The following is a 24,164-nucleotide window of genomic DNA, read 5'->3' on the forward strand; positions in this document are numbered from 1 at the left end:
TTTTAGTTCACCTGTAGGTATGGCTGAGTGAGGGACTGATCCAAGTGACCCAGCAACATTCCAGGGTTTGAACCTGCATCTCCCAGATTTTGGGATGACACAGTTATGACAGCACCACGTTGGTTTATCGTGGCTTATGCCTATTAGTCATGCCACATGCTTACCAACAAATCTGTCTTCTGTATAAGCTACTTAAAACACATAGGTTTTTCCAAGATTTTTGTTGACTTGTGTGGGGGTTGGTTTGGATTTTTTGTTTGTTTTTTTGGCCCCTCTTCTGATTGTCTTCAGTCACCTACCAGTTTCTTTCACCCCTCCTACTATACTATACTCTGAGGGGCAGCAGTGGCGTAGGAGGTTAATAGCTTGTGTATCTAATCTGGAGGAACCGGGTTTGATTCCCAGCTCCTGCCACCACCCTGAGCCTCGTGGAAGGAACTTATCTGGGGAATTCAGATTAGCCTGTACTCCCACACATGCCAGCTGGGTGACCTTGGGCTGGCGATCCACAGCTTCTCGGGCTCTCTCAATTCCCCACCTACCTCACAGGGTGTTTGTTGTGAGGGGGGAAGGGCAAGGAGATTGTAAGCCCCTTTGAGTCTCCTGCAGGAGAGAAAGGGGGGATATAAATCCAAACTCTTCTTCTTCTTCTCACCAAAAGAAAAAACCAAAATTGTAATTTCTTTCGCCACATACTGAGCCACCTTTGTTTTAGAATGCTCCGTTTGGGTCCTAGTGCCTACATAAGTAAATTTTGATTATTTTTTTCTTTTGATGAGACAGGGTATAGGGATGTGACAAAAGTCCTGTACACGTGTTGTGGTGAATGTTTGTACATCCTGTATATGCATCTTAAGAAAGAGCTGACGTGTGTTCATGTTAAGAACAAAAACTGACAACCGGTACCTGGATGAACGTGGGGTTTAGATCACAAGTTCAGCCATACACACAATAATGTCAGCACGGATTTGTGAGTGGTTGAGGATGTTGTATTGATGGATCGTACTAGGAATACACCTGGGAAACCCAGGTTGAGATTTCCACTTGCGCCATGGAAACTTGCTGGGTGATCTTGGGCCAGTCACACACACCCCTGGCTAGTATTTGGATGGGGGTCATGATGCTGAGGCAGGCAATGGCAAAGCACATCTGAATGTCTCTTGCCTTGAAAACCTCACAGAACCACTTTAAGTCAGCTGTGAGTTGAGGGAGAAAAAGAAATTAAAAAAACAACAACTACATTTAAGGAGAAATCATGCATATGCTGTTCATGCAGCGCTTGCAGTCCTTCTGGTTTTTAGAGACTGTTGTTGAAGGCTTTCACGGCCAGAATTAACTGGCTGTTGTGGGTTTTTCAGGCTGTGTGTCTGTGGTCTGGTAGTTTAAATCCATGCTACAGAGAGAAACATATCTTACCATGATATGCCTCTGAAGATGCCAGCCATAGATGTAGATTCAGAAACCTAAACTTTACCTTCCGTCCCAGTCTCGATTACTTAATGCACACAGTGGAATGTCCCATCCCTATATATTTAGAACATAAGAAACAAGCCAGCTGGATCAGACCAGGAGTCCATCTAGTCCAAGCTCTCCTGCTACACGCTGTAGCTCCACAAGGTGCAACTTTGGTAGCTCACATGCAGGATGTGAAAGCTAATGGCCTTCTGCTGCTGCTGCTGCTCACTGCCAGAGCACCCTGAAGTCTGCTAAGGCATTTGGGCAATCTCAGATCAAAAAGAGGATCAAGATTGATAGGCATAAATCGACTTCTCCATAAATCTGTTGATTGCATTTGATTTATACTATGTAGTCTGCCTTGAGTCTCAGTGAGCAAAGTGTATTATAAATAGTCAGAGCCCCCCCCCCCCCAAAGAATGAAGATTCGGAGTACTTTCTCAAAACAGCTGACAAAAGAAATGAATTTAAAATTCGACAGTAAAATACTAAAATTGAAAGTGTCATCCTCATACGCTTGAGAGTAACACGGTTTTAAAGTAAATTGTCTTTTAGGACTGTCCCTAGAAGCGTAAAATGACTAAAAGAGTGAGATTGTGGTACTTTGGTCAATAGCATTATGAGAAGACATATGGAGTCACTTTCAGGGAAAGGGACAATAATAAGCTAGGAAAAAGAAGTTGAAGGCAATAGGAAAAGAGGAAGACTCGTGATGGACTGACTCTATAAAGGAAGCCACGGCTCTCAGTTTGTGGGACCTAAGCAATACTGTTAACAATCGGACATTTTGGAGGACATTGATCACCATTAATTGGAAATGACTTGACAGCACTTAACATATGTTAAGGGGTGCAGTACTGAAGCAGAGTTCACTCCCCAGATAGCAGGGATGTGCAACACTCACACTGGAACACACAGCAGGAACTGAGACGCACACAGCTATACCAGCTTCCCAGAAGCGGTCCTTCTTTATTAGGTTCACAGCAACGCTGCTCTCTCTGACAAAGTGCTTCGCCAGACAGCAGGAAGGCAAGAGTCTCACAGTACATAGCACACTGCTGCACTATATACATTTCATCAACCAATCAGAAAACCTTTCCAATTAGCTCCAGAAAGAGGCTGTCATAAAGAGGTGGTCATATGACACCTGTCATTTAGATTTTGTAGATCAGACATTTGTCCTGACAACATATACCAAGTCATTGTAATCAGTGGGCTTAGAAAGGTAAGCATAATTATGATGGCACTAGCAGTAAGTTATTTATTGTGTGGGAGGGAATAAAAAATGTCCCTGCCATTATTATGGGAGAAGGCACTAACTGTTCTTAATTGACGGGTCAGAATTCATTTGGTTGTGCCCTGAGTCATGCGTAACTGTACTGGTGCTGCCTCAATGATTCCTCTTATCTAATTTTTTCCCCCATCAGAAAGGAAGATTCTCCTCCTTGGGAAAACCTTTCAGCTCTGCAAGCATCACATTGACTCTGCATGGGAGCCTCCATCTGTCGCTTTTTTAGAGGGTCTCCCCCGGTGCATTTGACACACTTGGAGGCCTTTGGATGTTTCTCCCACCCTTGCAGAAAGGGACCGGGCTGGGTTTCAAATAATCTCTCCGCCGGAGGAAATGGCTGAAAGAGGCGGAGAGAGGGAATCCTCAGCCCCAGGACTCTGGCTCCAGAGCAACACCACAGCAGCAGGTGCAGAAATGGAACTGAGAAACTCTAGGAGGAGACCTCAGACCTGAGAAGGGAGGTCTGGAACAGCTTTGTTTGTGGCAGCCCATGGGGGGGGGGACCCCTTACTTGAGGAGACACGAGGGAGCTGCACTGCAGCAGCTTTGAGGAAACCTAGTCAATGGCAGGGCATTCCCTCAAGGCGATGGAGTCCACTACTCACTCTGGGCTCTTCCGGGGTCCGCGCTGCTTACGCCTAGAATCTGCTTCCTGGGGGGATACAAAGATTTCTCTTGGCTCCCTAATACTGGGGGGAGCTGTAGTGAGAGTGATCTAGGCCAGCCCGGTCAGAGTGAAGCTGGAGTCTCTCCGCGAGGAGTCTCCGTAGGAAGCAGCCCAACCGGCATAATGCAGGTGGAGAAGGATGATGTGGAGGGAGACTGCGGGAAAGTGAAGGAAGACGATGGAGAGGGGACGACGTGGGAGGTCGCGGCGCCTTTTTTCAGCATTTCAGATGCTTCTGCTACTGCCAGCTGACAGCCTGAGGGGCCCCGAGAGGCTTTCAGCCGGCTCCTGGGAACTTAGCCATCAGTGGCTACTTGACGTGGCCGGAGACCCCCCGCACTCAAGGAGGCAGAAGGATCTGGAAATGGTGATCTTAGAGCAGTTCCCTGGCGCCCTGCCCAGCTAGATCCGGAGCTGGGTAGAAAGAGCAGGGGGCCCAGAAGGCTGTTCCCAAGCGGAGTGAAAACTCTGGCTTAGAGCATTTACCGTGCATGACCCAAGGGGAGGGGGCCAGGAGATTGGGAACAGCAGGTGAGGGTCTGCTTGGGCTTTGCCTAGTCCCTAAAGTGAGGTTGTGACATTTCACCCATTAAACATCTTTTGAGTTCATTAGGAGCAGCAGTGGCGTAGGAGGTTAAGAGCTTCGTGTATCTAATCTGGAGGAACCGGGTTTGATTCTCAGCTCTGCCGCCCTGAGACTGTCAGAGGGAGGCTTATCTGGGGAATTCCAAGATTAGCCTATGCACTCCCACACAACAGCCTAGCTGGGTGAGCTTGGAGCTAGTCACAGCTTCTTGGAGCTCTCTCAGCTCCCACCTTCCTCACAGGTGTGTTTGTTGTGAGGGGGGGAAGGAGCAACGGAGATTGTCAGCCTTTAGCAGTCTCCTGCAGGAGGAGAGAAAGGAGGGATATAAATACAAACTCTTCTTCTTCATTACAGCGAGGGCCTTGATTGAATTTGGGCAACAGGAGTTTTTTACTGTGTGAATTTTTTTGAAAAAAATGTAGGCCACTCTGCAAAGCCACTTCGAGAAGTGGGCAAGGGAATTCTTCTTGGAAGGAAGACCAAGAAATCCAGTAGGAAGTGCAAACAACAAATGGATTGTTACTGGTAATAGAAATCACAGCACAGTTTCAACTAAGCTCTTTGCTCAGGAAATGGGAGAAGATATAGCTGGCATGTGGAGTCAAGTTTTCTTTAATCTCCAAGAGAGCTTACTTGGGCCAAGCTAACTTCAACTATTGCAATGGCCAGTAAAATGTGTCTCTTGGCTCTGTTTAGGATTGCTGCCTTTTCCAGTTGTGATCAATGCGGCTGTCCCCTGGGTGTGATTTCTGTGTTTGGCTTTTGGGAAGAGGCATTCTCTCCCTTCTTTGGAGAAGGGAGCATCCAGTGCTTGCATGTGAGTGCAAGCTTCAAGAGCAGAATGCACACTAATCTGGGAGGAACCGGGTTTGATTCCCCACTCTGTCGCTTGAGCCGGCTGTGGAGGCTTTTTATCTGGGGAATTCACATTAGCCTGTGCACTCCCACACACCATGTGCCAGCTGGGTGACCTTGGAGGCCTAGTCACAGCTTCTCAGAGCTCTCTCTCAGCCCCACCCACCTCTCAGGGTGTTTGTTGCTTGTGAGGGGGGAAGGGCAAGTTGAGATTGTCAGCCCCCTTTTATGAGTCTCCTGCAGGAGAGTAGGAAAGGGGAGGATATAAATCCAGAACTCTTCTTCTTTGCTTGAGCACATGAGGGCAGTGCAAAGGTCATTCTGCCTCCCTCTCACATTGGGAGAGACTTCACAGTGCAAACTTAAGAGTGTGAGAGTGTGAGGTATAGTGGTTAGGAACAGTGGACTCTGATCTGCAGAACCAGGTTTGATTCCCCATCTCCTCCACATAATTGGCAGATTCTTATCTAAGTGAACCTATGGTTTTGTTTCTCCGACACTGCTAGGGGTGACCCTTGGGCTAGCCACAGTTCTCTCTGAATTATCTTAGCCCCACCTACCTGCAAGCAAGGTGTCTGATGTGGAGAGGGGTAGGGAAGGCAACATTTATGTAAGCCACTTTGAGACTCCTTAAAAGGTAGAAGATAGCAAAGCCAGGTATAAAAACTTTATTCTTCACTGGCTCTTGCTGACTTTGGCTCATTCTGCACATGCAGAATAATGCACTTTCAAACTGCTTTCAGTGCTCTTTGAAGCTGTGCGGAATGGCAAAATCCACTTGCAAACAGTTGTGAAAGTGGTTTGAAAACGCATTATTTTGTGTGTGTGGAAGGGGCCTTTGTTTCTATGCTTTTAAAAGCTGTGCAAGAAGCAGAAGTTCAACAGGCGAAATATAACGTTCTGAATATTTTTAACCAAAAACAGCCTCATCCAAAACAGAATCTCCATACAATGGGAAGAAAAAGCGGGATGATTATTGAGGGGGGAGATGATAAATTGAGATAAGGGGGAGATGGGGAAGAAATGGGAGGCCCCAGGGCTCTCACTTGGGCCCCTTCCGCACGTGCAGAATAATGCACTTTCAATCCACTTTCAGAATTGTTTGCAAGTGGATTTTGCTGTTCCGCACAATAAAATCCAGCTGCAAAGTGCATTGAAAGTGGATTGAAAGTTCATTATTCTGCATGTGCGGAAAGGGCCTGAATCTTGCGTGGCCATTACTAGCAGTGTTATGTAGTGGTTATACTGCTAGATTTTTAACTGGTAGACCATGGCTTAAAACTGCCACTGCCATGGGTGATCCGGAGTGATCATGAGCAAGTTTTTCCCCCCCGAATACCTTTAATGGCATATAAATAGTTTAACATTAACATTGCAAGATAATAACAGCCTTTACAACTTCTGACGAGTTAAAATAACACCATTTAAAAATTTAGCCACCGCTTCCACCAGCTTGTAGTTGTGGCTGTTTAAAAGATATATAACCTTCTGTTTATCTGTAATGCCTTCACTTCCATGCAGGAAGGGGATTATGTGCTTCTTCCTATCTATCTCATAAAAAGGACAATTCAACAGCATATGAGATACTGTTTCCACAGAGCCCATGCCACACGGGCATTTCCTTTCTTTATGTGGAATTCCAAGGTGGCGTCCAAGGCTAAAGGAAGAAGGCAGGGCATTACACCTAGCTAAGGTGATTGTCATGAGCAAGTTGTTCTGCTCAGATTGACCTACCTCACAGGGGTGCCATAAAGTTAGCAGGGGGGGAAGAAGAAGCCACATTTGCTACACTGGGATTCTCAGGGTAGATATCTTGGCATCGTGTTCTTACATAATATGAATATTTGAATCAAACAACCTTTGTCATTTCAGGATGCTGATGTGTCTCAAGAAGTGGTTTTGAGTTTCCCCGGTGACAAGGGTGCTTCTCCCAGCAATGCCCAGAGGTGGATCTGGGATGTGGTGAAGCAAGAAAATGGAGGAAATGCCAGCTTGGTGGGTAAGTATAGTGATGGGTTCAAGGCTCCATCTTTTTAACAAATCTGCCTTAGAGGAAACTAGGACAATTATGCAAATTCCCAGGGGGGTGGAAAATCGCTAACCCAACCTCCTTCCACGACTCCCCCACTTACTCTTAGTTCTTAATTCTCCCGGAGGCTGAAAAAGCGGCCTGTCTCGTCCAAGGAGCTGAAGTATGAGTGACTTTGTGGGAACACTACACTACCCAGGAGGACTTGGCGCAGCCCCAAGGGCTCCTGGGTAGTGTGGATCACCAGGCTTTTTTTCAGCCTGAACTGAACAGGGCAGCTTTTCAGCCTCGGGAATCTAAGAACTAAGGTAAAGTTGAGGGAGGGGGCAGAGCAGGAGGCAGGGGGCCCATGGGGAGTGAGGCGGAAAATGCAGGAAGTCTGCCCCGAGGGAGCAGTTTGAACCCGCACGAAGCTATGCCTCTGTATTTTGGATGGGAGGCCAGCAAAGGAATAACACAGGTGTTGCTGTGCAGAGGCAGGCAAATGGCAAAAAACCATCTCTACAGATGTCTCTTCCCTTGAAGACACTCTATGGGTTAGAGTTATGCCATAGGTTGGTTGCGACTTGTCAGCTCTTTTCCACTCACCACCATGGAAATTCTTGAATTTTAATCTTTCCTTAAAATTCAGATGAGAGATTCAATGAGGGGAGGAGGAAACTGATGGCCCGGGAAGCTCCTGGAGCAAGAAAAGGACTGTGTGTGAATTGTCAGAGCAAGATAGCCACAGAGAATGGCACTAAGTCTTGTGCAGGAGAAGGCTGTGGGGCTACGTGGAATATGGAAGCCACAAAGGGAATCCAGCCCCAGCAGGAAATAAGGAACAGAATCATCCATTGCTAGCAGGGAGGGCTACTCAAGCTTTGAGTAGAAATTATCATTGGAAAAGAAGTGACCTCTCTAGATGAATATAACGATCAGAGTTCGAACCTACTACGACATGCGAGAAAAGACACTGACGCTTGATGGTGAAACCATACTCCGAGGGTAAGCTTGTACTGTGGGAAATCTTTCCATAGTGAAGGATAAACTGATCAGGCATCACGAAACTGCCATACAGGAGAGAATCACTACAAGTGTTTAGACTGTGGCAAGTCCTTTAGGTACCAAGAATGCGGGCTCTTGCGGCATTATACAAAATCCATTACAAAGGTGAGAAACCGTCTGGCGAATGCACGTTCCTACTGTGGGAAGTTTTTTTCGGATGAATTATGACTCCTCATTAGGCATTCCTGAGGAATCCACACACGGAGAGAGAAACCTTTCCAGATGCTCCGAGTGTGGGAAATCCTTCAGCATGAATTCTGGACCTTGTTAGGCACCAGCGAATCCACACAGGGGAGAAACCATTCGAATGCAGAGACTGTGGGAAAAGACTCCTTCAATGTAGAAAAGGCAGCCTCGTTACCCATCTTAGGAGCCACAGGGGGGCTCAAACCATACAAATGTGACAAGGCCTGTGAAGAAGTGTTTCACTCAGAGTTCAAAACTTAAAAGACTCCTTGCCATGAGAATTCATACAAGATAGCATCCCCTTTAAGGAGCCAAGAATTTTGGGGGGGAATCCTTTAATATGGGAGCAGGGGTCACTCAACATCATACTGAAGTGGAGCACCTTTGGCACCTGCTGATACCTTTCCTCATGCCCACCGGTGGTTTGGGAACAGGGTCCAGGCAGGTGGGGCTAATATTGCCCCCTCCAGGGCTTCTGATTTGGCCACTGGAGATTTGATTGACTGTGAACATTTTTAAAATGCTGTTGTTTGGCAGTAGCAGCTTCCAGAACACAGGGATGTTCGTAGTGTGTGTCACCAAGAAGCTAAGCTATTTAAGGGCAGCCCCTCTATTGGCAGCCCAAGATGTATTTTTTTATCAGCTTCTGAGGAAGAGTTGTGGAAGGCAAGAGATAAAGCCGTCCTCTAGAGCTGCAGACTCAGAACATCATCTTCGGGATGAAAGGAATTAGGATTCTGCAGCTGGAATAAATAATGCACCTATTCTTGGTTGGTTTCTATAATTTCTTTTAATGCTGCATCATTTTTCCTATTGTTTTACACAAAATAAATGATAAAGTCTAAGAAGCTGGGCAGTTCACAGAAGCTCTGCCCCCCTGCTGTTCAAGGATTCCTACTGTAGCCACACCATTTGCAGCCCCACATGTACAACTTCAGCAACCAAAAGACCTTCAAAAGTCTTGCTTTAAGAGAGTGCTTACACTTGACATACAGGAAGTCCCACAATCAGTAGCACTTATATCTCAGCACTTAAAGGTCCGTAGGATATTTTTTTATTCAGGATATCTATACCATGCTGTCTCTCCCTAATGTGGATCGAAAACAGCTTACTGACACATCAGTCTCCCTTAGCTTTTATCCTCATATGAGACTCCTCAAAGGTGAAGCCCCATCTTCTAGTTAAGCTCCCATTGGAAACAATGGGGGATGAGGGCACCCAACCTTTGGGAGTCCATAACTTTGGACCCCCCTAGAACCAAACCTCCTCACCAAACCCCGGGTAGTATCACCATCAGGAGGAGGTCCCCAAACAATCCCCTGAAAGTTTGGTGCTGCCTAGCCCAAACCAATGCGCCCTTCCTGCAGACCCAAAACCGAAAAAAGCACTAAAAATGTTTTAAAACCCACAAACGGAGGGGCAGGAGACTTTGGACATGAATGGGGGGGTTCAAACCCAAGAAACCCCCTTACTCTACGTCCATATGTCCTCCCTTAGCAAACTAACTACCCTAAGAGGCAGACTCTGCTGAGACTATCCCAAGGCCTCCCAGCAAGCTTCCATGGCACAGAGGGGATCGTAACATCAACCTCTTGGTTCCTGATCTGACTAATCCCTAAACCACACTGTAGGTTGGCAGACCTCACCAAGTAGATAATGATTCCCCACCTTCTTTACAGGCCTATTTGTAATGCACTTAATCCCACCTTACTTTTTTTAGAAATGTAAACTGTTCATCCAGAAAGCTTTGGCATGTTTCACAATTACAGAGAACTCCACGGAAAAATCTGCTGGGACTGACCAAAAATAGATTTCAGGCAATATGTTATAAAGGTTATTTATTCGTTGTTTACATTGACAGGAAATGTTAATATCAAAGATTGTAACGTATCCCTCACGGTATCTCTATCAGTTTTTCTTAAACTTTGTTTTAACCTTCTAATAAACATTTAGGGGGAAAATCCACTCCTGTACTGGTAGTAAGTGAAGAGTTTTCTGTTTTCTTGATGTGTGTGTCCTGGAGTATCGGAGACCACAAAGCTGCCACCATATCATGAAAAGCAAGCCTGGGAGAATGCAGCGCTTTCTACAAATTAAAACTACTGGGTTCTTTTCTCCAGCAATAACTCCAACCAGCTGAGGTCTCAAGCGATTTTTTTTTATTGAAAACAGAAATAAAGAGAAATATAAAACATGATTGCAGTTTGAGGGATTTGCTTAGCTGGTTACGTCCCCTTTTGGTTCTTGTGTCTCCGTTCCGGGAGGCCATGGCCCAGAGATGCTTCCCTGACCACGTCTCGAGATTAGGAGATTCCCAAAGACCTTTGTTTTCCCCTTCTCAGGAAAACTCTGTTCAGACTGCCAGGTAACAGGAGCCTTTGAATGTTTCATCCCTAGCACCTCTGCATAGTTTCCTGTCCTCCTCGGGAGATCAAAAAGGCAAAGATGCTTTTCACAATCATGTGTGAGCTTTGCTAGTTTTACAGTACTATTCCATCACAATAGAAGTCTGTTCATGTGCCTCATTGTTGTGCTGATCTGATTTGGACAGGATGCTGGGATTCACCTTAGCTTGACATGCCTCCGGGTTGCGAACAGAAGTGAAGATCGACATGAGCCATTTTACAACAGGACATGTGGCAGACCTCGGCTTTTATCTCTTGACCAAGAGATGTAGAGAGACCAGAAGAAAGAAGGGAGGCTATATAAGCATAGACACAGTATTGGTTCTGCATGTTTCCCATTCTTTGGGATAAAATTAATGAGAAATCAAAAAGAAGACAACTTGACGAGGAGGAGGTGGTGAGTGGGTGTGACGGAGGGTAGAGTTGGGCTACCAGTCCAGTGCAGACAGTGATTAAAGCGAGGTGCACTAGAAATCGCACCAGCAGGGCATGAAGCTTACAGTCCCTCCCCAGAGTACAGCGAGTGAGTATTCAAAAACCTTCTAGATCTGTTTTTGAGGGAGTTTCAGTATTTAATTCCAGGTAACAAAAGCACTATTCAAAAGAAATAGGAATGGAAGGGATCTAACTCCACACACACACAAGGGACAGAATTGCTCCTCTTAATGTGCATCTCTCTCCCTCCTGGCAGACGAGACCCCATTTCCTAGGTTTGGGGCAAAACACTGTGGGGACCTGTCTTTTTTGAAAGATGGAGGAGGTCAGAGGCAGAAGTGAATGCAGTTGCAAAGAGAAGATTTAAACCAGGGACCCTTCTATTTCCCATCTACGCTCTTCGAATCTCCCTTGACCTCTTCTGCTTAGAACATTTCTGCTTTCGCCATGCCACCCACACCAGATTTTCTTAGCTGCAGCAGCAATGGTTCCAATCAACCATAAGGAATCTGATTGTACCACATGAAATCCAGAACTTCCATTTTCAGAAGCAGTATACCTTGCAGAGCCAAGAATACCAGCAATAGAACCTGCCAGCTACAGGAGGCCATCATTCTGCATGAAGCATGGTGAAGATACTCTGACAAGCATTGCAGAGATATTATTATTAATGCCCTTTGTGGCAGTGGTGGGATTCAAATTACTTTAACAGCAGAGGTTCTGGTGAATTTGGAATTCAAAATAATTTAACAACTGGTTGTTTACAAGCACCATTTTAACAAAGCGGTTCTGCCAAAGTGGGTGTGAACCTCGCTGGAATCCCACCACTGCCCTTTGGGGAGTTCCCCAGAATTGTGTAGCAGAGAGGTGTAGGTAAAAATCTGGATTCCTGGTCTGGGAGGGACTATTGCCTTGGCCAGAGACAAGTGTGATAGGTGTGGGAGAAGGTATCAGGGAACACACGCAGATGAAGCTGCATTCAGTCACTGGAGTACCTGAGATAGGAGCATCCCAAGCCTATAATGGCCCCTTCCTGCCAGAGGCTGAGATCAGAGGGGAAGAGCATACCTGGCTGTCTTGCTCCCTTTGGAGGCAAAGGGGGGATGAGGGGGCAGTGGTGGGATCAAACATTTTAATAACAGGCTCCGATGGTGGGTGGGATTCCAAACAGTGGCCATGCCTGCACACACGCACCTCCCAGTCCCTATTGGGCAGGGAGGTTGCTTTGTAACCCCTTCTTGGCACTCAGAAAAATTAATAACCACTTCTAGAGAAGTGGTGAGAGACTGATTGGATCCCACCTCTGGATGGGAATTTGTGGCCCAGCGTAACTATCTCTACAGTAGCCCTTTACTGTGGAATGCACCCAACTTCTCTCCAGAGAAACTCTCTTGGGAGTTTTGGTGCCTGGGAGTTTTAATGCCGATTTTTTCATTTTTGGATTTTGTATGGTTTTATCCTAGCAACAGACCACTGAGACCTGTGGTAAAAGGCAGAGAATAAATGCAAACAAAACAAATAAAACTGAATCCAATATAATCAAGGTCAGTGTTGTCTACTCCAGGGGTCCCCAGCGTGGTGTCCTACAGGCACTATTACACACACTGGGGCGATTCCATACATGAGTAAAATAGGTTCAACCCAGTTCCTGAAAGGGTACTAACCTAGGTCGAAGCCATTGTTGTTCCCCACTGCAACCAAGCAGTCCCAGCTCGGAGGGTGGAGATCATCCTGTGCCTCTTAAACACTGCTCTCGTTCCGATTGGCTACAGTTCTACGGCCCATGTTCCGTCTATCCCCACACTGCGTTATTAAAAAAAAAACTGCCACAGGAGGAATGGAGGGGGCGAAGGGTGGCGTTTTTTGATTAGCCAGCTGTGCACAGCATGCCCAAAACACTCAGCTGTGATTTGGCCACAGAATGGGGGACTCCTGGCACCCAGAGAACCCGCACTTTACTGGAATCGGAAGGCTGAGTTCGGCGTGGTTCCCTCTCAGAAAAGTAGTAGTTCCCAACTGGAGTCATAAATTTGACCGTTACCGCGGGGTGAAGCTGAGTACAAAGACCACATTGATCCCAGTGGTTTGTAAGAACGCACTTAGGTCGAAACGCAGCCTTTCACGAACTTAAGGTCGATACTTGCGCAAGTCGCGAGGAATGCGACCACTGATACCTGCTTCCAGCCACCCAGATGTTTTGAGAAATTGGAAGGCCCAGGTAGTGTTTTGCCCAGCAAGGCTTCTGAGCTGGCCAGTGGAGATTTGACTAACTTTACAGATTCTTAAAAGTATTACTTGGAGAGCAATTGGTACTGCAGCACTTAAGGACCTTCACTGTGTGAATGAAGATGCACTGGGGGCAGTCATTTTGTGGCTGACTCCCACCTCCCACGCGCTGCAGCCAGTTTGTTCTGAGTGGTTACCACAATGTGTCAGAACCATACAGCAAAGGTGCCCACAAGCTCAATAAAGCTGGGGAGTCCTGATGTACTCACAACTGGCATCAGCTCTCCAACCTCTCAAAGCAGAGGTTTTCACATCACCTACTGCCCATCTTTTAACTGAAGAAGCTGTGGCCCCTTCCGCACATGCAAGAATAATGCGTTTTCAAACCCACTTTTCACAACTGTTTGCAAGTGGATTTTGCCATTCCGCGCACAAGCTTCAAAGAGCGCACTGAAAGCAACTGAGTTTGAAAGTGCATTGTTCTGCATGTCTTGAATGAGGACCATGTGTGTGTTGATGAACCCGGGGAGGCTCTGCGAGCTGAGCCACAGCCCCCTTCGGTATTTCATTTATTTGAGAGTGGAGGTTTAACATGGCTTTCTTTTTTGCTGTAGTCCCGCCTCTTATTTGCCTCTCCAGTTCTCTGGCCCTTTAGGCACGATTACTAGAATAAAAGCAACAGCTGGATTATCACTTCCTATCCTGAGAGCTATACCCATCCTCCTCCCTCCAAATTTTTGTCTTTGTAGGGTGGGGGAGAAACCGGCCTACTTTGGAAGGAAAAGTGGACTGTATGGCGTTATACTGTACAGAGTATGTAACCCCCATGCCCAGAATGGAGATTTGAACCAGTAAGGGGAATTGGAGACTCAGAGCAGCAGAAAAGGCTGCAGAAACTGCTTTGGAGAAGACAAGGCTACCAGACTCGGACCTTGGTTCAATAAGCCCTTAACACCTTGTTAAGGTAAACTGCAATATTATTGGGAACTACTGGAAAGGTAGTTGTTTGTTTTTGCTATGTTGTAAATGTTGGAGTTTATTGTTTCAGGGTTTCTTTTTGTGGTTGTAAAGGGTGAGAGTTCTCCTGGAAACCTTCATCATGTTGCATCCTGTTCATCAAGCCCTTGGAGTCTTCAGGGGCCAACCCACTTGCAAAGAAGAATTGGACTTGGCAGTATCAGTAGACTGTAAATATAAGGACTTGAAATGCAACCTGAACAGGACCTTGAATTGTAATGTTAAATGTTGATGTTTAATGTTATTTGTAAAGAGAAGTAAACTGTTTTGTTTAAATTTGGTTCTTTGCAACTCCTTCCAAGTACTGCCCCACAGAACCCATAAGCTGAGGTTACAAGTACAAAAAAAACCCCCTACCCTTCTCAGGCTATACCCCCATATCTCCAGGAATTTCCCAACCCAGTTGGCAACCCTTGTCCCAGTGCATGAGAGACCAGCTGCCTGTGGAAACCGAAGCAGAGATATAAGAGAACAAGGTTCAGGTTTGGAAGGATCCCGAACAGAGCCTGAAGCTGGTGTGGAAGAAGGATCTTTTTCGGCACCAGTCTCCAGGGTTTACTGTTGCAGTTTGTTTTCCAGCTGAGAACTACATTGCCCAGAAGCCCACGCGAGGCGTAAAGCGGCCCCCGGTAGGAAAGCTTCGTCTGACCCGCCCCGCCCCCCTTACTTTTCTTTTTTCTCCCAGATTTCGAGAAAAAGAATTAAACAGAATTATGGAATTAAACAGAGATTCTCCTCGTCCGCCTTTTCCCCGTTTGGAGGGAGAATCTGGCTTTTGCATCTTGGATAGAAAGGTGAGGTTATGATCCCCCCTCCCTAAAGAGAAAGAATTGGGGCCGGGGGGGGGGGGAGAGAATTGTGGATGAAATGAATGAAGGAGAAAGGAAGGGAAAGAACAGGAAAGGGTGGGTGGGTGAATGGATGGTGGGTCCCAGGATTGGATCTCTGTGCACCCAGGACTGGATCCATGCACCCAAACCTGGATCCTTGCACCCAAACCTGTGCACCCAGGACTGGATCCTTGCACCCAAACTTAATGCACTTGTCCTTAAGTTTCTACCGATTCATTGTCCCCTTTATTTCTTGCAACCAGACATTCAGCCTTTATTTCTTGCAACCAGACATCACATAGAAGCCTGTCTGTGGCGCTGTCTTGTTTTTCTGTGCCAATATTGTGTGGTTGCTATGGTGGTTTTGATTTCTTACCTGTTAGAAAAGAAAATGGGGTGCAGGATGGGTGAATGTATTGCATGGTGCCTGTACCCTGGGGGCAGAGTATGCTTTGGGGGTTCATGTGTGGAGAGATAGTGAAGGTTTGAAGAGTGAAAAGAGGTCTGGGGATTATTTTTTCGTGTGAAAGCTGTTAGCCTACCTGGCAAGTGAGGAAAATGTAGTTTGCATCCCCCACCCCCAAGTGACTGGCTTCTAGGAATCAGGCTGTCCTCTAAATGCTCAGGGAGAGCAAGAAAGGATTAAATGTGGATATTTACCTTTTAGAGATCCCCGGTGTCTTTTGAGGAGTTGATTGTGTTCTTCACGGAGGAGGAATGGGCTCTGCTGGATCAGGTCCAAAAAGCCCTCTACTGGGAAGTCATGCAGGAAAATTACAAGACTGTCGTCTCTCTAGGTAAGCATCTTTCCTCTTTTCTCATGAATACGGAAGAATATCTTCCCGGGGGGGGGGGGGGGGGGGGAGGGGAGACTCTGACCTCAGGACAGGTGCCCATCTGTCACTGGGGACTGAACGTACCTCTTCTGTCCATATGTGTCACAGAGCCTCCAAATGAAGGCATTGAACACATTTATAATTGAATGCATCCTTGCAGATCCCTGTGTTCCATTCCAATTCCCCAGCCCCTCCATTTTGGAATCTCTTGGTTTTCCCACAGTCCTTTGGGTGTGTGTCAGGTCTAAGGAACCCTGGAGAAGAGATTAGCAGCTGCATAGGAGGAGGGCTCTTGTTCAGTAGTAGAGCTCCTATTCCTGATTCAATCCAAAAGAATGTGAAAGGGAGTCTGACAGAAAGATGTTTGGGATGGGGGCTGGGAAAACCCAATCGGCATATATTTCTGGTCATTTGGAAGAATAGGGGAACATTCTGACCTCCCTCAGCTTGAATCTCCTCCTCCCTCACAGAACCCCACTTGCCATCAAACCTCTGGAAAATAGACAGGACGTCTTAGTTTTTCACTCCACGCTTTTGAACAAAAATATGCTTCCTCATCCCAGGGTTTCTGCTTTTTGCAGTCCTATGTTGTGTCTGTTTACAGCTTGGTTCTCATTTCAGAACAAATATCTTGTCAACAGCTTGAATATTGGAAATAACTTCCCCTCATAAAGCAAGTGTGGACATACTCTCGGTGCAACAACAAACATTTTTGGAGTGACTGAACTCTTTCATCTGGTTTTGTTTTCTCCTGAAAGGGCTCTGGTTTCCAGAGCCAGCCCAGGATTCTGCGCTACATCGAAGGGAAATGTTCTTCCTCCAGAGCTCTGAGGAGGCGGGAAGGTTCACTAGTGCCCTCTTGTCAGGTAAGGTTTTGAAGAAATCAAACAGTGAAGTTGCCATTTCAGGGTATTCCTTAGAGTTTTCCCTGGGGAACTCCATCTGTTCAGTTTTGTCCAATGAAGGACACAATCCAATTAAAAGGTGTCCTGTTTTCATTGTGGCCTTTCTCACATGTGCACCTTGTAGAAGAGTAGCCATGTTGAAGCCCAACTGGACAGACAAGCAGATGCAAGGTTCTTCCAAGAAAGAGCAGCTGGAGGTCTGGTTTCTTCCACCTTTCTGTTTGTGATAACTTCTGGGTATCAGAGCCTTCTGATTTGTTGAGGGGTCTTAGCTCAATGATAGCCCCTTCTTTGCATGCAGAAGATCTAGGTTCAACCTCCAGTATCCTCAATGACCAGATCTCAGGCAGGGATTTCTGGGAAAAACCTTTCTCTGACTAACACCTGGCAGAACCACTGACACACCTAGGTGGACCGCTGGTCTGATTCGCTATAAGGCAGACTCACAAATTCAAATTCATCCCCTCATTTAAGTATAGAAAATACCCGTTACATTTTCTGAAGTATGTATGAGGGGGGGGGGAGAGGTCACGTTCTCGTGATTTTGTTCCTTGGTTGCAGAAAAAGCTCCAACTCCCAAAGAGGACCACATCTCTTGTCGAGTGAAGGAGGAAGCAGAGTTTGTCCAGAACTCCCTGGAAGCAGAGCTATCAGCAGGTACCTCATTTTTGTGCAGGGGCATAGCTGCAATGGGAACATCTGGGGCGGCTCGTCCCAGGCGCCGCCATTGCAGTCACGTGACAGGGCGGGGCAAGTGAGAGGTAGGGTGTGAGGGGGCACATGGGTAGTTCATGCCCTGGGTGCAGTTTCCCCTCCCGTCATCAATGTTTTGTGGGGACCCTCAAGTGTTTGAGAACTGAGATCTTGGCCCTTTCCATGCAAATGCCCAAAAATGTTTGTAAAACGTTTTCAACATCCCCTCCCTCCCTCTCTCCCTCCCTCCCTCCCTCCCTTCCTCTCTCTTCCCCCTCCCTTCCTCTCTCCCTCCCTCCCTCCCTTCCTCTCTCCGTTCCGTTCTCCCTCCCTTCCTCCCTCTCTCCCTCCCTCCCTCCCTTCCTCTCTCCCTCCCTTCCTCCCTCCCTCCCTCCCTCTCTCCCTCCCTCCCTTCCTCTCTCCCTCCCTCTCTCCCTCCCTCCCTTCCTCTCTCCCTCCCTCTCTTCCTCTCTCCCTCCCTCCCTCTATTTACCAAGGTGTATGTCTGCACTCTCCTCTCCCTAATGATTTTTGGCTGTCATTTTGTGATTTTTCCCTTTCTTTTTGAGAATGTTGCTTCCATGCTTCACAGCAGAGCACTGCAATTCTCTGCGCCTTCTGCAGTCCATCTTTCAATTATTAGCCTCCCCCCTACAAATTACCAAATCTGCAGGAAAAACATGAAAACCTGCAGGAAAAACAGGTGGGGAGCAAGGAGTGAGCCTACTTTTCCCCAAATCCATTTGGGAAGAGAGTGACAAAGGAGGGTTGGGAGACCCCGAAGCAGAGCCAGGTAGACACAGAAGGTTGGCAAAACTACTGTGACGTCATGCTGAAGCCAAATTAAAATTCACTACAGTCGGGGAAAGTGCAGAGCAAGAGTTCCGTGCAACGATAATGTAATCAAAGGCTAGAAAGCGCACAACAGCTAGAAGGATATTCCACTCAAAACTTGATTTTGTGCAATTTTAGGTAAGAATAGTCAAGTATAAATGAAGTGTTCTTCTTAAGCTTTCCCCACTATAGAAAGATCTCTGATTCCCAATGGTGTCAACCTCTCTTGTCTAGTGAAAGAAAAAGACCAGGACCTCAAGGCAATTGAGCTACCAGCAGGTATTTCTTTGGATCTGCGATGGGGACCCTTCAGGGTCTGAGAATTGAGATCCTTTTTAATTTGACCCAGGGAAGACTGCTGTGTCCTGTTTTTCTTTTGTAGCATGACATCCTCTGTTTTGGACCAAACATGAACCCTGTTGGACAGGGGTGGGCAATTATTTTTTCCATGGGGCTGCATAAGAAACAGAAAATATTGTGGAGGGCCGGGCCAAAAGGCAGGGAGGCGAGGCGCTTATGAACGCCCCGCAGAAGCCGGCAGCCAAGGCAACCGGCTTCTGCGGGGCTTTCAAAGGCGCCTCGCTCCCCAGCACGGCAGGAGGGCCAGTCAGGGTCATCCGGCGGGCCGGATGTGGCCCGCGGGCCGTATAATGGCCAGGTCTGCTGTAGGATGATCCAGTCTTCCCTAAGTCTTTCTAGAAGAATTTGCTCCTTTGCTCTCTTGATTAAAAATCCCCTCTCTTTATCCTCCTCACATAGACGATGAGGTCTTTAAGAAAGAGGAAGGCCTTGCCTCAGAAGAAGCGCAGGCAAGGTTACCTGGAGGATCTCAAGGGAACATTTCCTTCCCAGCAGAGCGAGGTGAGTGTCAATATTCTCTGCTATTGGGAAACAGGAGAGAGAGAGAGTCTTCTTGGTGAGTGTCTTCTTTGTGAGTCCATTATCCTAAAAGGGGAGATTTGGGTTGGGACTAAGTTCCTGGAGGTTACCTGGAAGACTTCCTCATCAGGAGGGAAAATGCTGATTTCTTACCTGACTGTTAAAGGGGGCAAAAATCCTCAGACAGGGATCAAGTGGGCTGTATGCATGTTTAGTCAGGAGTCCTCAGGGAAGAGGGTGGGGGAAGAGGCACCAGGCTCACTTCTGCCCAGCTAATGCTTAACTGACGGGAATGAACTCCTTCTTTGGCTGCCCCTGGACTTCCCCTCAACCAGTTTAATGGATGAAGGGAAGAGAGGAGTTGTTTTGACTGAGGAGAGGCTGCCTGTCAGCCAGAAAAGTTCCAACAGCTTCCATGTTTCTGCATTTTTCCTATCCTTGGCTCCTGCAGGGATCACAAGGACTTTCATTTGAGCGAAGTTCCACGGACCAAGAGAAGTCTGCGTTCTTGGTGGGAAAGAGGCTTTCAAAATTTGCCACTTAGGCAAGTGGCTAAATCTTTGTGGCTAGATCTGTTTAAGGAACTTTAGGGAGAAGAACTGAAGCTACCTTGAAACCACAAAGTTGATGGTATAAAAAAAACCATTACACTTTTGAACCTTACTGAAATCATTAAGTACGGTACCTTTTTACTCATAATTTAAGCTCAGGATTCCGAGTCCCACGACACCTGTTAACACTCAATAGAATGCCTCCTCCATAACAGGTAGGGGCTCTAAGAGGAGTTTTAACTTAGTGCCCGTGCTCTCCAATGTTTTGGCATATGTCACAAAATTGACAGACATCCTTGACAACCTGTTCAATATTTGTCCCTAAATAAACTGGTTTTGGCTTTCACTGTTCCCAGATGGATAGGGAAGATCATGCACCATTTTCAAAGCTAGAACCCAAACTTCCTTGGTATCACTCGCTGTTTTGTGGAATTTCACTCCAGAAGGGAGTTTGGGGCATCCACAATCTATATAGCAGCCCTCTCTTCCATATAAACTGCTCCCTTAGATCTCTTCTTTGGGCATATCAGTTTCTCAGGTGAAATTTGGAGAAGCTCTAGGAAGGTATCGGAGGTCAGCTCCAGCTGTAATTCAGATCTATGAATAACCTCTCTCCCTCTATTATATCTTTCAATGAAGTGGTAGCTGCTGTTTCTCCTGCTTCCTTCACTTTTTTCTCCGCCAACTGAGGAGAACTCTCAATGGTACTCATTTTAACAGAAGTCTCCCAACCAATCATCTTTAATTTAGAATCTTCATTTATCTCCCCTTTGATAATGTAAAGGTCCACCAGAATTCTAGCTTGAACTCCCACACTATCTCTTTCCAGAGTTACTGGTTCTTCCTGACGAATGTTAACAGCAACTTGATAGATGCCTTCCTTTCTGCTCCAACCTACTCTAATTTTGGCATCTCCTGGTTTTCCAGTAATCCCTTTCAAAAGCATGTACTGCTCAGGGATTATATTCTCTTGTCTCCCAGGGTCTGCTATAATCAGTGTCCAAAATGGCTAGTATATTTTTTCGCATTCAGATATACCTTTTCCCAGAAGTTCTGTGTCCAAATATGTGCTGCTTAATTAGATACCACATAAATATTATTTCTCAGTGTATCTGTCTTTGAAATCTATATGGGACTGTATGAAGAAGAAGAAGAAGAGTTTGGATTTATATCCCCCCTTTCTCTCTTGCAGGAGACTCAAAGGGGCTTACAATCTCCTTGCCCTTCCCCCCTCACAACAAACACCCTGTGAGGTAGGTGGGGCTGAGAGAGCTCCGAGAAGCTGTGACTAGCCCAAGGTCACCCAGCTGGTGTGTGTGGAGTGCACAGGCTAATCTGAATTCCCCAGAGAAGCCTCCACAGCTCAGGTGGCAGAGCTGGGAATCAAACCCGATTCCTCCAGATTAGATACACGAGCTCTTAACCTCCTACGCCACTGCTGCTCCTTATGGGTTCCCTTAGTTTGCTGAGGTGAAGGTGATGAGCCCTCTGCTTGTTGCTCTTTTTATCAGAGGATTCCACAGCCATCCGCACCCTACGCTCAGGAGCTAACTGCTCATGTGGTATTGTAGGACAGGTATTTATATGGCATCCCTTTTCCCCAGACCCATAGCACCCTCGGTTACCCCCATTCATCCCTCTAGGAAAATACTTATTTCCTTCTTCTTTTATCCTGTAATTTGGTTTGGGAAACTGCTTAAAGGAATTTGATTTTCTTACACAAACTCTGTTGCTAGGGCAACATTCTGAAGTAACTTGCCCTTGACAAGCGATTTATACTCAAAGTAGGTGGCTGGGGTTGTGGTGGTTGTGATAAGAATTGGTCAGGTATCATCAGATCATGGACTTTTCCTACTGTATCCTCTTTTGCTGTGGTAATCCGTTTATAAAAAAAAGATCTCCCAGCTTTACCCCAAAAGTTATATATGACTTCCCGGGGTTGTAAATTTTAAAATCTCTTTTTGAAATGATCAGACCCTGATTTGAACGTGTTATATATTTCCTGTTTCAAATTTTCATATTTTATCACTCTGAGGGGAAACTTTCATAAAATTCTGCAAGTTCTCCCCCAACCAGTGCCCTTAATGAGACTGGGTAGATATTTCGTGAACTGTGTAGTAAAAATGCTCCAATTTTGGGACACTTTCTCAAGAAAATCTGGAGATCCTCCACTTCCACGTGTGAAGTAAAATCTTTAGGCATTAGTTACCTTTGGAGGCTTTAGACCTTGTTCTAGCAGTTTAATGTTTCAGCTTATTCCGTTCAATTAATTAATTAAATTTTGGTGTTTTTTTAATTCATTGGTATGCCTCCTTTCTTCCCAATGGGGACCCAAAACAACTTGCATTCTTCTCCTCTCTTCCATTTTATTCTTACCACAACCCGGTAGGGTTGGTTATCCTGAGAGAGTGGACGAGAGTGACCCAGCAAGCTTTTGTGGCACAAGTGGGGATTCAAACCTGGGTCTTCCCGATACTAGTCTGACACCACATTGGTTGTCTGCCTCACTTCTAATTCTTATTTCCTTGTCTGACTCCTCTGTTTCTGTTTTATCTGCAGCTCCCTCTCAAACTCCAGTTTCTTTGCTCTGAGCGTAGATTTCTCTACTTCTTTTTTAATTTTCTTTTTTAATTCCGAAGTTCTTACTCTATTGAGCTCTTTCAAAATCTCTGTATATTCCTACTTTAATTATCCCTATTGTCTGATGCTGTGTTAGAGATTTCGTGGTGGAACCCTCCCGGGGGTTTGGTGTGGGGACAACCTCAGGAGAATCTAATGCCATTGAGTTCACCCTCTAAAGGAATCATTTTATCCAGATGAATTCACTTGTTCGGAGATGAGATGATTTACTGAAATCACACTACATTCGTTTGAAATCTCCACACGAGCATGCACACACATCCAAGGATGATAGCTTTAGACAGTGCTGCTCATTCAGTAATTAAAAATCATGAGCCAAGAGAGTGGGTGCACTTCTAGTGCAATAATAAAGGAAAAGTAAAGAAGGTGAATGTTCAAGAATGCTCTTCTTTTGATATCTCAAGAGCAAAGCAAGGCAATTAAAATTTCCCCTTCTCCTGGCTTTGGCCCTCTGCTCTGCTTACCTTTGTTTCCATCTAGGACTCCTTGGCTTCTGGTTAGAGACTGCAGATGCTTTTCCAGGCCTGTGATTCTGTGGCGTAGGAGGTTAAGAGCTCGTGTATCTAATCTGGAGGAACCGGGTTTGATTCCCAGCTCTGCCGCCTGAGCTGTGGAGGCTTATCTGGGGAATTCAGATTAGCATGTACATTCCCACACACGCCAGCTGGGTGACCTTGGGCTAGTCACAGCTTCTCGGAGCTCTCTCAGCCCCACCTACCTCACAGGGTGTTTGTTGTGAGGGGGGAAGGGCAAGGAGATTGTAAGCCCCTTTGAGTCTCCTGCAGGAGAGAAAGGGGGGATATAAATCCAAAACTCTTCTTCTTCTTCTTCTTCTTAAAAGTGTCATTTCCTAATTAGTGATCCTTCTCTGCAGTGCTTGATCTCTGAGGTCTTATTTGATTTCTTTCTGTCTGTTCCAGCAGGAGATAAATGGGAAGCAGAGAATGAAAGTGAATTAGGAGGGATGTGTGAAAAAAAAGAAGAGGATCTGGAGGCAGAAGAGGAACCTGGGGATCGAGAGGGAGCTGAAAAGCAACAGAGAAGGAAAAGGGAAGCAAAATGGAAGCAGATGAAAGAATTGGTTGCCTGTCAGGGTGGAAACTTGCCTGAGATCTCAAACCAAGACATAATACAAGAGGGAATGAGGGGAAATAAGTGCCCTGAAAATGGGAAAGAGTTCGGCTGCAAAACCAGTGATAAGAAAAATCAGAAAATCTCAATTGGTAAGAATCCACATAAATGCATGGAATGTGGAAAAAACTTCAGTCATGGTAAAGCCCTTGCTGAACATCAAAGATCTCACAAAGGGGAAAAACCATCTGAATATTTAGAATGTAGAGAGGGCTTTGATCAGCATGGAACCCTCATGATACATAGAAGGGTTCACACAGGGGAGAAGCCATATAAATGCTTGGAGTGTGGGAAGAACTTCTCTCAAAGTGGTGACCTCATTAAACATCTAAGGATTCACACAGGGGAGAAGCCATATGAATGTCTGGAGTGTGGGAAGAGCTTCAATCAGAGTACTGGCCTTACTCATCACCGAATGATTCACATAGGTGGGGAGAAGCCCTATAAATGCTTAGAGTGTGGGAAGAGCTTCTCTCAAAGTGGTGACCTCACTAAACATCAAAGGCTTCACACAGGAGAGAAGACATATAAATGCTTGGAGTGTGGGAAGAGTTTCAATCAGCGAGCACATCTTACTTCACATCATAGGATTCACACAGGAGAGAAACCGTATCAGTGTTTGGAATGTGGAAAGGACTTCTCTCACAGTGGCGATCTCGCTACACA

At 46.1% G+C, this 24,164-nt stretch overlaps 1 protein-coding gene across 1 annotated transcript in view; it reads left to right on the plus strand.

Annotated features, from left to right (window-relative positions):
- The first annotated feature begins 7,848 nt into the window (after positions 1-7,848).
- The window catches only part of LOC125429993 (zinc finger protein 436-like), a 16,687-nt gene continuing 371 nt past the window's right edge, over positions 7,849-24,164 (plus strand). Inside the window, exons 1-9 of the mRNA XM_048491633.1 lie at positions 7,849-7,870; positions 8,202-8,342; positions 14,779-14,993; positions 15,697-15,826; positions 16,624-16,731; positions 17,332-17,427; positions 18,490-18,576; positions 19,057-19,158; positions 23,288-24,145. Coding sequence (XP_048347590.1) covers positions 7,849-7,870; positions 8,202-8,342; positions 14,779-14,993; positions 15,697-15,826; positions 16,624-16,731; positions 17,332-17,427; positions 18,490-18,576; positions 19,057-19,158; positions 23,288-24,145 — 1,759 coding nt within the window. The remainder of the gene's footprint in view (positions 7,871-8,201; positions 8,343-14,778; positions 14,994-15,696; positions 15,827-16,623; positions 16,732-17,331; positions 17,428-18,489; positions 18,577-19,056; positions 19,159-23,287; positions 24,146-24,164) is intronic.

This window comes from Sphaerodactylus townsendi, linkage group LG03 (genome assembly GCF_021028975.2).
Source record: "Sphaerodactylus townsendi isolate TG3544 linkage group LG03, MPM_Stown_v2.3, whole genome shotgun sequence".
NCBI lineage: Eukaryota > Metazoa > Chordata > Lepidosauria > Squamata > Sphaerodactylidae > Sphaerodactylus > Sphaerodactylus townsendi.